The 14,524-nt window shown below is 39.5% G+C and overlaps 1 protein-coding gene across 1 annotated transcript; it reads right to left on the reverse strand.

The window, feature by feature from the left end:
* Positions 1-12,608: 12,608 nt before the first annotated feature.
* LOC148016005 (wound-responsive protein-like protein) lies at positions 12,609-13,733 on the reverse strand. Its single transcript, XM_087664686.1, has 2 exons — positions 13,487-13,733; positions 12,609-12,824 (listed from the first exon to the last, which is right to left on the reverse strand). The coding sequence occupies exons 1-2, from the start codon at positions 13,555-13,557 to the stop codon at positions 12,752-12,754; spliced, it is 144 nt and encodes a 47-aa protein (XP_087520812.1). The 5' UTR covers positions 13,558-13,733; the 3' UTR covers positions 12,609-12,751.
* Between the last annotated feature and the right edge of the window lie 791 nt (positions 13,734-14,524).

Consider the following 14,524-nt stretch of genomic DNA (forward strand, 5'->3'; position numbering starts at 1 on the left):
CTACAAGAAAACATCAATCCCTCTTAACCAAAAATAACTAATCAATTGCATGAATTTTGGCAATGCAACATATAAAAAATTACCTTATAAGTTTATTTATAGAATATAAGGTACCATTGCTCTATGTTTTGTTGCAACAACAATCGATTCTAAACTTAGAATCGATATCAAACTCTACTATGAAAATAATCAAAAAGAGAACACACACACACACACACACACACACACACACACACACACACACACACACACACACACACACACACACACACACACACACACACACACACACACACACACACACACACACACACACACACACACACACACACACACACACACACACACACACACACACACACACACACACACACACACACGAATACTTAAGCCTGTTGCCCTAATATCTGTAAGAAGATAACAACAAAATTCAGAACCAATATCATGCTTCACAAAAAACAACAAAAAGAGATACCCTAGCATCATTGCCTCTTATCCCAAAACAATCTTTGTAAGAAGACAACAACAAGAGTTAGAACCAACATTAAATCCTAGTTTTAAGAACAACAAACAAAAAGAAACCACAAAGAGAGATGGGCAACTATGTTTTGTCCATAATCTACAATTTCAAGGAGAAGAAATTGTAGAGGTAAGAGGAGTGATCAAAACCCTAATTACTCTCCCTACAAAGCTTGAATGAAAATGAAAATTCACCAAAATGTTCAATTATCTTTTCATTTGCTACTCTATCTTTCATCCTTGGTCTTCATGTACCTTTGGAAGTGTTTCTCCCCAAGGGTGTCAAGTGATTCTTCAACTCTAATTTTATTTGCTACTCTATCTTGGATCCTTCATCTCCATATACATTTGGAGGTGTTCTTAAGCTTGTCACTTAATTGAGTTTTTCTTTCCATTCAGAATTCTCAACTTTTAGTAGTTCTATATTTCAACCATTATTGTTATCATGCAAATAGTGTTGATAAAACAATTGCATGCTGCCAGCATTGCTACTACAACAATATCCATTTTCATCAACCACAAATTTGTTGTAACTATTACAATCTTGTTGGGGCTTGTTTTATGGCTTCTTATATTTACAAGGCTAGCTAGAAAAATTAAAAGAAGATTGTTGCTAACTACTAGCACATCATGCACAATGTCAATAATTTGCAATGTGTCATAACAACCTCACTACAATGGCATGATAATGCATATCGACTACAAAAACAATGTACTTTCAAACGATCTTGTCGTTGCCCACAAGTAGAAAGTGAAGATAAAGAAGATAATGAACAAACTTTGTGTTAAAATCTCTAAAACAACTCTTTTATTGTTTTTATCTTGCTATCTCCATACTCTATTAGTATGGGAGTATTCATATATAGTTTCAAACATCAAGAGCATGTTAAAAATCTTATTAGAGGTAGAAACTACTCAAGTAAGCAAGATATAAACTCGCAATAAGACCCTGTCTTATAGTAATGGGGACAATTTCTATTAGCATGCTACAATTCTCAAAGCCTTGTGGAATCTATTTAAGGATGATAAAGAAATCGAGAAAGGAGAAGTGGAAAGATCTTATGAAGGCTCATGGCTCACAATAGCCAGTAAAATTGCAATCTTCATTAGGATTCTTCTTGATAGTCATATCTGTATCCGAAGTTAGAAGTTAAATCTTGGGAGTGACCCCAGCCAAATCATAATCTACCTTGGTACCAAGGGAAGTATTCAAAAGGCAGGAAGACAATGACCGTAGACCGATTCCAAGTGCATATGAGAGGTCGATAGGGTCAAATGCATCATGGTCGAGACCCCAAGTCTCATCCAAAAGAGATGTTATAAGTGCAGTGGTCCGCACTACCAAAATAGGAGGTCCATGGAAGACACAACATCAAGTGGATCCAAAGTGGCAACTACAAGTGCATATGGAGGAGATGAGCCACAACCCCCATACATTCAAGAGATTTCAAATGGAAGTGAGGAGAACCAAGATCATTCAAGAGTGGGTATAGTGAGTGCACGCCCCTAATGCATGGTGACACAAGTAACAAGAGTACACCATTTGTATCTAAAGGGAAGAGTAAGTGAGAAGGATTAAGCAATCTTAGTGGATATAAGAGCAACTCAGAACTTTATTACTCCAGAGTGTTCGGCAAAGCATAGGTTGAAATTGACCAAAGCATTTAGAAGGATTAACACTGACCTTTGTGCAAGGAAAATCAAAAGAAGTGAAACAAGCATTTGTAGTTCAAGTCACAGCAAGGAAATGAACAACAAAGAACTATTGATTACCTATGGATGACTTTGAAGTCATTTTGGGCCTTGAAGTTTACGACAAGTATGTTATTGCAATGTTTGGGAAAGGAGCCAGTGAGATGTTACTAGATATGCAAGGAGGAGTATAAGTCCCATCAGAGAGAATGCAACTTCGAAACAAATCACCAATCAAAGTGCAAGTGAAGGGGAACAAACCATGAGCCTTTTGCCAAGCCAGAAAGTTAGGACTAAGTAAACCAAGGACTCCAACTCATTCAACCCAAGAATCTGTCACAAGCATCCAGCCTCAAAACATGATATGTAGTGCTAAGCAAGTGGAGAAGTCAATGAAACAAGGAGATATTGTGTACCTATGTATGATGAGACCTTTAGAGAATGAATCACCCAAAGGACCAAAACTACAAGAAGGCAATGAAGAAGCAAAGGAAGTACTAAGTAGTATGCAGAGGTGATACCCCTAGAATTACCTAAAGGATTACTACTGAAGAGAGATATAGATAATAAGACCAAGCTAAAACCATGGTCAATACCACCAGCTAAGTCCTTATACCAAGTGAATCACATTGAGTTGGTGAAATTAAAGAAACAACTATATGAGTTGGAAGAATAAGCTTTCATCTATCCAAGCAAGTCACCATTTAGAGCCCTAACATTATTTGTCAAGAAGAAGGATGCAAGACTTAGGCTATGCATAGACAATAGGGCACTCAACAAGATCACCATAAATAAAAAATATCCCATGCCCTTAGTAGATGACTTGCTAGATAGACTTCATGGAGCCAAATATTTCAGCCAATTAGGCTACCACCACATCTACATAGCTAAAGAAGACATCCCAAATATAGCCTTTCGCACTAGAAATGGAAGCTGTGAGTGGCTAGTCATAGGATTTGGACTTGGCAATGGATCAAGAACCTTTTGTGGATTGATGGATGGAGTATTCATGGCATACATACATACATACATACATACATACATACATACATACATACATACATACATACATACATACATACATACATACATACATACATACATACATACATACATACATACATACATACATACATACATACATACATACATATATATATATATATGTTTGTCATTATTTACGTAGATGATTTGTTAGTCTATAGCAAAAACTTTAGAAGAGCACAAGGAACGCTTAAGGATGGTCTTTGAAACATTGAGGTAGTAGTAAAGAAGTTAGGGTTCTTGGGATGTATTGTAGGGGAGGAAGAAATCAAAGTGGATGTGAAGAAAGTATAATCAATGAAGAAGCGAACAATACTAAAAATAGTTCAAGAACTTAGGGAATTTGTAGGATTCATCAAATTGTGTAGAAGATTTGTGAAAGATTATAGCATGATAACAACCCCATTATCTCAACTTACTAAAGGAGAAGGGAATTTCAAGTGGAAGGATAATCAACAAGTAAATTTTGACCTTACAAAGAAGTGTATAGCGAGAGCCCTTATTTAAAGTGGAAGACTTCAAGAAACTCTTTGAGATCTCGAAGGGTGTCTCATAGTTTGGCATTGTGGGAGACTTGATGCTTTGCATGATGGGCACCCAATAGCATAAAATCCAAGAAATTCACAAAAGCAAAGACTCATTGGGGTGCACATGAGAAGGAAATATTAGTAGTGATACGTTGCCTTAGGAAGTGGAAGCACTATGTTCAAGATAAACATATGGTAATCTTCATAAACATGTTCAAGAAAAACACATGGAATCTTTGCCAAATAAGCAAGATGGCTAGACTTACAAATTTTGACATTAAGATCAAGCATAAGCCTAGTTCCACAAACAAAATACCCGTCACACTTAGCCAACAAGCATACTTGTGTGACCAATGAGTGTAGCCAAAAGCAAATTTCCAGAGTTAGTCAAGGAGGCACTAGAGCATGATAAGGAAGTGCACAACTTGATAGAAGAAGTAAAAGATGAGGCAAGACCTCATGGAATGTATACACTTAAAGAAGAAATAATTTTTGTAGGCAAGAGAATATACATCACAAATAGTGTGGAGTTGAAGAAGATCATCTTACATAAAGTGCAAGATGGGAAACTAGGGGGGCACAAGGGACAAAGCAAAACCTTAGAAGCCTTAAGGAAATGTGTTTCTGGCCAAACATGAAGGAGGAGGTTATTGAATTTGTGAAGACATGCCCAACATGCCCACTAGTGAAGGCTTCTCGCACAAAGGCAGCCTAGTTTCTTCAACCAATGCTAGTACCAAGCCGCCTATGGGGCGTCATCAGCATGGAATCCATTGTGGAACTCCTAGAGTCCCATGGGTAAACCATCACCTTTGTAGTGGTGGACTATCATGTCTTTAAGTTGCACAGACTACCCTTAGCCATTATATTAGATTAGAATGGTCACTTCATGAGCAACATGTGGAAGGAACTCTTCAAGAATTTGGAGACACAAATCACATTCTCATCATCCTTCCACCCAAAGACAAGTGGCCAAACAAAGCAAGTGAATTAAGGAATCGAAGGCTACCTCATAAGCTATGAGTGGATAAAAAAGATTGAGTACTTGATCTCGATGTGCTTGAGTTCCACTACAACAACTCAATCCACATAGTAATAGGTTACACCCCATTTGAGTTAGCCACAGGGAAAGAGATGATCATCCCCTTGCCCTTAGTCTTTGAAGCTACAAATGAAGAAGATCAAGATACGAAAGATTTTTAAAGGTAGTAGAGAAATGCAATAACCAAGATGTGTCTAGAGAAGAGCTAAATCACCATGATAGATCAAGCCCACAAGAAGCGGAAAGCAATACTTTTCGCCAACGGCGACAAGGTCCTTGTTAGCTCCAAACATATGTCACTACCCAAGAACATGCACCCAAAGTCAATCATCGATACTATGGACCATACCAAATCGCCCAAGTTCTAAATGATGTCATTAGCAAGCTAAACCTATTGGAGAGTATCTATATGCACAATGCCTTTCATGCACACCTTTTGTGTAGATTCCACCCAAAGACATAGTGGGGGTTGGCACATTGCACTACATTCTAATGGTCCCCTTCAAAGTCTAGACAATCCTTGGGTGTGGGGAGTACAAGGGTTATCCCAAGTACCTCACCAAATGGAAAGGGCACCCTCTCAAAAAAGCCACTTGGATTTTAGAAGTAGAGGCTCATGAACATTGCAACCTTTGCTATGTGGCTAAAGGAGAATGCTGACAATACTTCCAATGTATCTTGAGCCCTTAGATTGTAATAGGACTATGAAACAATGTAAATTTTCTTTAAAATAGCTTGTATTACGTTAGAAAAGCATTGTAATAAGCAACCTCTGTGCCCAACAACCTGAAAGAGACTTCAAGCTCTTTCAAGGAAGGGTGAGTGTGAGGTCCCCTCTCCCCCGTCCCCACTTTGGGGATTTATACTTTTTCCTTGGCGTCACACCCAAATGCACTTACTTAAGGAGTAGTAGTGACTCTAAGCTTTGCTTGGTTTTCACTCTGCGCATGATTCCCTATACTCAATGGCGGTGAATCCTCACATGTGGGGTGCCACAAGAGTGTAGTCCTAAGACGTGCCTATGTTGTACCTTTGCTTTTATTGAGTAATACAAGATTATACCATGCCATGTTGAATGAATGATTTGAGTGCAGAAAACTACACTAAGGGTGGGTTCCTACTTTACTTGATCAGTCTTAACAAATAGCCTAGCAATAAAGGCTCATAACTCAATTTTTGAGATCTCTCTCCTGTCTTTCAATTGTAATGATTTGAATTATGCTCGAGTTGGGGCATCCTTCGCAATGTAGTAGGCATTCCTTCTTCATACACCTTTTGAAGGTTTCAACAAACTTTTGGTATTTTAGGAAAGAATAATTGAATGTGAATGGAGGTGGCCCCTAATTAAAAGAGCATGGTGCTGAAACCTTACATGTCAATTGGTAGGGATAGTGGTCTGATTTAGTGACCTCAACAAGTACTTCAAACAAGGGTGATGGAGCTATCCACCATCCTTCCTAATCTAGGTATACCTTGTCTAATCTTGCAATCCTCCACAAAGCACCCTTATGTCAATTATGCTAGGTAAATGCTTTTGCTTTCTCTCCATAAATTGTAAGTGCAACATCCATTAGGTCATGCTCACAACACAAGTCTTCCTAGCTCTCTTTTTTCACCACAATCATGGAACTCAAGATATGTTATCTGTCAAATTGGTGCATAGTTCCAATCTCTACCAAGATGGAATGATCTTGTCCCGCTTCTCTTGTAAGGGATTTCCATTGCTCAGCTCTCTTTGTTGAAATGATAGGAGCATATATTGACCAGAGGTGAATCAGCACACCTTCAAAAATAATTACATTAACCACCACCATCCTTTATAGGTCTTTTCATAAGAGAGATGGGTTTACTTCACCTCTAATGACTAATACAATACCTCCTCTTCCTCTGCATTTGTTGGAAGAAACATTGAGTAGTTAGGAATTTCTATCCATTTGAGTTAAGCTTTCCTTAATTTTACCTCTTGGAATGCTAAGACATTTAACTTGCTAGGACATTTACCTCTTGGAATGCTAGGACATGTAGCTTGCATCTCCTAATCAACCCTTTGTGTGCAACCTTTCTACTTTCTAAACATAATCCTCTAATGGTCTAGGCTATTATCTTTACTTTCTTTAAGACATTAGCCATAATAAGTTTTATAATAGAGCCCATAAAACTCTTTACTTTCATCTACAAGTGGAGCATACACATTTCTGTCCACCAAATGTAAACTTGCCTACTTTTTATTGAAACTCTAAACTTGGATATATAACCCATACTAGACACTCATGCTAGAGTGAGTCTTCAAGATTGAAATTGGGTGACCATGGGATAACATAGACAAAGTTTCCTTTGAAGCCCACTGTAGATGCCAATATCCAACCCCATTCCTGCTGCAAGTTAGCCCTTGCAAAATAGAAACCTTGTCCCAAAAAGTTGTATTCCCGTGTGTTCTTTCCCATAAAATAAAAGAGCAAACCGCATGCTAAAAATTCAACGTACATGTTTTTGATTCTCTACAATGAGAAACCAAGAGGTGCCTTGAGCACTTTCTCATTACTACCTTCAACCTCCTTTCTCCTACCACTAAAGCATTTGATATTCTCTTGTAATTGGGCTTCAACCTCTTACATGTCCAAATCATGTTGCTTCATAGCACCACATTAATCGAGATCCATGGTGTCACCATTCTTGGCAACCTTCATGTGCATGGTTTCTCCCTCCTCACCATTCTCTTGTGGCCACAAGGGATCACCATTCTTGGTAGTCTTCTTGTGCATGGGTTTCCCCTTCTCACCATTCTCTTGTGATCTCTTGCCAATATTTGCTTCTGCATAGGTAGCCTTCACATGTTAGGCAAGGCTTTAGTGGAATAAATGCTATTAATAAATGGGAATAATGGCTTTAAATACCATTAATGTCCCTAGTCATTACATTTCTCTTAATAACTTTGCTTCAAAGCCCAAGCTTTTTGTTTAGTCATTAGCTTTTGCTCCCCCTACATACAATCATGGTCTAAAGCACTCTCTCTTTCGGCAACTTAGATAAGGAACTCTACATTTCGACACTAGTTACAAAGCATAATCGAAAACAAATAACATCCACTAGGGAAATACAATATCCATTAAGGGAACCTTTTTTAAAAATAAAAGTATTTGAGTTTGTCCTCAATTGTAGTGAGCTTCTTATTTGTACTTTTTTTTTTGTTAATGATTGAATTTGATGATGTTGATTTTGAACTACTTATACTCTTTTATAATAATAGCGATCAGTGGCTATATGCCAAAGCCTTGCTCAAGGATTGATGGATGATGTTCTACATCATATCTCATAATTTTGGGATACCAAGTCTACATGACAAAAGCTCAAGAGTCAACAAGTTATTTGGCACACACGCAAAAACCTCTGAAGTTAATCATACAATATGAGAGATACTCCATCCATGACTATTCACATCAACAAATTCTTAGGGGTTGGCTTTGGGGTCCAAGTGTTGGTGGTAAGGCTTGTGTGGAATAGTTGGCTCCGTTATGCTATTCTTCTTCCTCCTAAGTCCAGTAGTCTCCTAGCCACTCTGATGGCCTTGACTAGGTTCTCATGTTCTCGCCTCTCTACAGCTCTTCTTGCCCACTCCTACATGCTAAATAGAGTTGCATGTAACTTGGTATCTGCATCCATGTTTGGGAGTTGAAGCATCAATTGTCAATACTACTAACATACTCCTTCATATTCCCTTATGCCTACTTGAGTTTCCTCCACTCATCCTTAACCTTGAACTTCTCCATCTTTAGGATGAAATAGTCCTTCGACAACTCCTATAGTTCCTCCCATGAGAAGATGATGCAATCTTGTACTTCTTCGAGCAAGTACCAATTAGCCACATCCTCTTCAAGATAGATGACTGCCTCTCCTCCTTTTCTCTTTTCAAGTAACTTGGCATACTTCAAATACTTATCTACCTCAACGATCCACTTTTTTAAGATTAACATGTCTCTCTCTTCCTTGTACTTGGTAGGTTGTGGCATCTTGAACTTTCTATCATCATCTTCTGAACTCTTACCATCCTCCCCATCACTTGTCTAATACTACTTCTTCTTCTTCTTCTTCTTATGGAATGCTCTAATCATCTCCTCCTCCTTGTTCTTCTTGCCTACTACTTTAGCTTCACCCTCTTTCTCCTTCTTCTCTTTGCACTTTCTAGTTGCTTCTTGTTGGGTTAACTTGTCTACTAACCTATATATTTCCTCTTCTAGTTTATGTCTCTTCTCCTCTTCTTATTGTCTCATCCACTCTTTAAATCCTTGCTCATCTTCAACCTTCCTCTTCTTCCTTCTTCTACATGTTCTTCCAAATGGAATCCAAAAGGCCTAACATGCCTACTAATTTTCTCTCCAATCCCACTACCTTCTCTTCTCTCCATTCTTGGCCACGCCTCTTCTTGTACTTAGCTCCAATAGTAGTGTCAGCTACACAATCTCCCATAATGATTGTAGGGTTGGGAGTCGTGCCTCAACTTTGAGTATGCCATTATGGAGAACCATGTCTCACCTTCAAATGGTATGTCATACCAAGGGTATCATAACATGGAGCATCATGTCATAGGACATTGCCCCACAAGATGTCACAATGCATGGGTTGCCATGATACAACTTCGAGGCATTCGAGCTTTCCTCTCGCTTCCATGAGCAATCCTAGCCTTCAAGCAATGGTCACTTTGATACAAAGTATAATGCATCAACACTCAAAATCACACAACACGACAAGAAAAGGTAGCACTACATGACAGCAAGGTGTACTCTTATATTACTCAATGAAAGAAAAGGTACAACATAAGCACATCTCAAAACTACGCCCTCACAATGCCACACGTGACGATTCACCACTAAGTATAGAAAATCACACGTAAAGTGGAAACCAAGCAAAGTTCAAAGTCACTATTACTCCCTTTATAGGTGCATTTGGGCACAATGCCAAAAAATAGCCACAAAGCCCCTAAGTGGGAAAGATAAGATCTCACACTTAAGTGGAAGTTCATTACGAAACCAAATTAAAAGCCTTTTTGGAACTATTTCAAGAGGTTGTGAACAAGTAAACTATTGTATTGCTTCAAGGACCCTTCTCAACAAGAGTTGCATTATGTTGAGAAGCAAACGAAAAAGGAAACATCCCTTGTATCAAATGGAGTCTCAATTGAGTTGTATGAGGCCATATAGGATACATGTGGAAATTATGTTTGTCCATTTGCCAACAAATGTACGAGGACTAGCCAAATCCCTGCAACAAGGAACAAATGGTACATTAAACTATTGCTAAAATCATTGGTTAGTAAGGTGTTGGAGGCCTTTGAGAATGTTCAACACATCCTATAATATCTTATCTAAGACAATAACCTTGAGACTATTCTCATCAATGAAACTACTTCACAAAACCCAATTAAAATTTACTTTTGGACACATAATTCAAGACATCACCCTATTCCTAGTTCTTGTTGTCGTAAAGCATGTGATTACAGGGAACAGTTGTATTCTTGTCAACATGGATTTAGATAAAGCCTATGATACGCTTAGGTGAGACTTTCTTCTAGTTGATAATGAACAAGCTTGGATTTGGGGAGAAATCCTCTAATACGGTAAACATATTAATTAAGAGCGCATCTACTGAAGTACAAAGAAATGGTAATCTCAACCCTTTTCTTTGCAAAGGTTGGTTAGGTAAGGGTACATACTCACACCTTTGCTTGCTGCCATTACAATCAACCCCATGCTCAAGGTATTGGATTTCAAAGTTTAAGCTAGATTGCTACATAGGCTTCCCCCATTGGGCAATTCACATGCGCACCCAATTATTCACAACAATAACTCAAATGTTGTCAAGAGAATTGTAATGTGCAAGCTCTCATGCTTGCAAGTATACAATCTATATTCCTATGTTAGGTGTAATGATTAGCAAAGTGAAGGCTCCACTCCTCCTTGCTTGGTTTTGAGGTGGAATAAAAAAATTCTTTAATATTTCAAAGGCTTGATCAACTTGCATGCACAACTCTCAAAAAATGGCTTGGATTGAAGCTAAACTAGAACAAGAGAGCACTAAACATTCCTCATTCCCAATCTCCTATAGGGTTGCCTAATATTGATGAACAAAATAATCTCTAGTGATATAACATTTCTAATCAGTCACTGGACTTTCTATTAATCAATGGATGGAAGTGAGAAAGAAGTTGAGGAAATTCCTTTGGAGCTTTGAAGTAGAACAATAGCATTCCATTTCACAGAGTACAATCATTGCTCCTCCTTGAGATGCAAGCATTCAAACTATCCATACACCTTGTGTCACAAATGAGCTTTGGGTTGTTAATGTGAAGTCTATGGTTTGCAAGACCAATGTTCCGAGAGACCCTTGGAATATGCTCAATTAGGGGGACAAAATTTTGGCTACATGGATCTAACTCACCACAAAAAAAATATCAAATACTGAAAAACTTGGCCAACCTTTAGAGAAGCCTCGTCTAAAGTAAACGTAAGAATTCCAATGCAGAATATGGGACACCACAAGCTCAAGAGGTCATGAAGATGGAACACATTGAAAGATGAAACAAAGTACCAATTGAATGCTAATGAATGAGCTTCAACTACTCATATATTTCAAGTAAAGAAGGAAAGCTGGCCACCATCTAGTAAGCTAGGCTGGAAAAGCATATGGAGCTGTTCAGGGAATCACAAAGGGAAGCCAGCTGTCAACATGAAGAAGCAGACAGACTTTCAAAAACCTGCCACTGAGGCAGGTCATCAGAACACCAGCTGCGTGGGAAGATACATATCCAGAAATGCCTCTTTCCACTCGGAAGAGAAGGACCAAAGGGGTTTGAGGAGCCACTCCTAGTCATAAGCTCATGTAGGGTAACAGCAAGCCCAAGAGTAAAGGTGCTGGATGAACTGATTCAGCATTCCAAACATTAAAAGGCCATTTTAACAGCACTGCTGGTCCACGAAAGCATGGTATTTGCTCATGCAGCAAACTCTATTCAGAGGGATATCATAAAAATAAAAATAAATAGAATATAACATACTGGCAGATAATATTGAGTAGAACCAAATTACCTCCTGACACTAAACTCATGTTCTTCAAATTCTTTGCACCACAACTATAACCACTCCCTTGTATGTTGTCAATCTTGTATAAATAAAAAGTAAGCTGAACAGAACATTTCCACAAATACTGAGCAAACTGAGTCAACCAAACTATCACCTTGTACTAAACTCACATCCCTTAATTTCCTTGCAAAACCACACACATTCCCTCTATACAGATGAGCCTTTCACAACCATTGTGTGTACAAGTGTTGCGCTAGGGGAATGTAACGTCCCAGGATAACCAAACTAACACCCTCCTTTCAGACAGTTTGTGTTCGTGTGCAAGCCTTGAGCTCTCAAGTAATGCAGGGCATCTTACACAACACGTTCAACATTGGCAGGGAGAAAAACATGTTCCACAGAACTAGTAATACATAATCTCACAACCACATCAATTACTATGGTTCTGTAAGTTAGTATGCTGATGTAGAACTTATCCGATTTCTCAGCCTTTATCAAATATCAGCCTTAAAAAGTTATAGTAAGACAACTAAGTTTGGGCTTCCACAATCAAAGGAAATGAAATATGTCAGAAAAGACTATGGATTCAAGTATTAAGTACAGAATTCATTATTTTCCCAGAATTGGCGCTACCCTCAGACATGACATTGTTACGTGACCTTCGTACACTTGACATCCTCAATTGCAGTGGAAACAAAGAAACAAGTCACAAACATAGAACAGGGAATAGCCTTTTACTTAAGATTACATCATAAATATTATCACTGCAGGCCCTGAAGGCCAAGTCCAGTCAGAGTCTGTTAAAACTCTTTACAACCAGTTTGGGCACATCTCTCAGCACTTCCTTCCTTATGTCATTCATTCATGACAGGCTTGTTCTCGTTAGCCTTTGGTCGTTGCTCTTTAGGTTTGGGATCCTCTCCTTTCCTGCAAAGGCAGAGAAGTATCAATAACAAAGAAGTGAACCTAGTTTCCAAAAGCTTTGCACAGGGTGCTGAAACTCGAGCTCCAACCATGGTAATGATCTTGGAGCTCATAATATTGCCTTATGCTTTCGAGAATACACTGTAATTCAACATTGTATTAGAGTTGCCTAAATGCGAAAGATAAAGAGGAGAGCAGAGGCTCAGTTAATCCATGGTTTAAGAAACCTGCAGCGCCCTTCAGATGATTTGCTGAAATATTAAGACCATAACCGTGTTATGCACCGAATCAGTCACGGCTGTACCGGCAGAAACGGTTATGACAGGTCAAATACAGACAGGCAGAAAGGTACAAAGAGGCAGCACAAATACCTTTCGACCACATAGCGGAGAACTCACCTATTTGACATCAGATACAATGAGAAGGTGCCATTGTCAAAGTGCGCACACAAGCAGAACCTCGTCAGAAATCCATGTTCCGATGCACATGGCAAGTCACTGACCGAACGCACTTGTTGGTAAAATCGCGCAAGGCATGAGGAAATGAGTTCGGGAATGGAGCAAACGTGGAAGGCACGATAGGGTTTTGCTTTCGGCAACACAACAGAGAGGGGAAACAAACACACGGGTGGAGAGGCGAGAAGAAAGGGGGGGGGAGCGGCTTACCTTCGATCAGCGGTTCCTCCTTTCTGGCTGAGGAAGGAGCGGAAATGAGCAGAGTTGACGTCGTAGATCATCTTGCGCGGGCTTGCAGAAACCTCTCTCTCTCTCTCTCTGAGTCTTGCGTGTGAGTCTGTCTGAGAAAATTCGATCAGTGCTCGACGTAACCCTAATCTGTAAACCGGCAGTACAGGATGGTTGTCTTAGGCAATTCAAGCAGTATTTAATCGATTATCGAATCTCCAACATTGGAACCTGAAAAATATATCGCATTACAGTAAAGTGACACCTTCCACAAGCAAAACGCCCAATTGAGTGACGCTTTTGTTTAAAAGTTACATCTATTTAGCCATTAAAAGTTACTAGCTAGCTCAACCAAGGCCCACTAATCACGAGAAGATTAGCATCATTAAGAAGCTCGTGAGGTTTCACATCTCTCGCTTCGCATTTGTATGAGCAAAAGGAAGCAACCCAACAATTGTGTCGCTTCCCTTTGCTCACAAAAAAACTACAATAAACAATGTGATTTGTGCACAACAAACAATGCACTCTGTGCACAATGATATATCTATACTACTTTATTGTTTGAGCTGCATGTTTTTGAAAGGCGTCGAAGCACCAAAGAGCTCTCAAACCTATAGCTCCCAAACTAAAGCAAAATTGGGGGAGCATGGGAGCAACAACCAACAGTGGCAGAGGGAGGACAACAGTAGCAACACACGTGACTCTCTCTCTCTCTCTCTCTCTCTCTCTCTCTCTCTCTCTCTCTCTATGTGGCCACATGTGGGCCATAGGCCCAAGAGCCCACCTGCGCCGGGTGTCCAAGATCCGCCCAAGAGCTATAGGAGCCATCATGCCCTTGAGCCAAGCAAGTGGGGAGACAGTAGAGCAAGGCACAGGCAGCCGGGGGCCGCCATTATAGGGCATTGTGTCGTCATTGAGTCACCCAGGAGTTGCCCAAGGCTGTCATTATAGGCCCGCAAGGGCCATCATGCCACCATGCCATTGTCTGGGCTACTACAGCAAGGTTGTTAAAGTCACTAC

Source organism: Lygodium microphyllum, chromosome 23 (assembly GCF_053477565.2).
Source record: "Lygodium microphyllum isolate KBCC chromosome 23, Lygodium_microphyllum_v1.1.10, whole genome shotgun sequence".
NCBI classification, from domain to species: domain Eukaryota; kingdom Viridiplantae; phylum Streptophyta; class Polypodiopsida; order Schizaeales; family Lygodiaceae; genus Lygodium; species Lygodium microphyllum.

What these genes read in the sequence shown, in the direction of transcription:
- LOC148016005 (XM_087664686.1), bottom strand. Translation starts at nt 13,557, where the DNA reads ATGATCTACGACGTCAACTCTGCTCATTTCCGCTCCTTCCTCAGCCAG. An exon ending in GGAGGAACCGCTGATCGAAG is followed by an intron (nt 12,825 to 13,486) that starts GTAAGCCGCTCC and finishes CTGCCTTTGCAG; the next exon opens with GAAAGGAGAGGATCCCAAAC.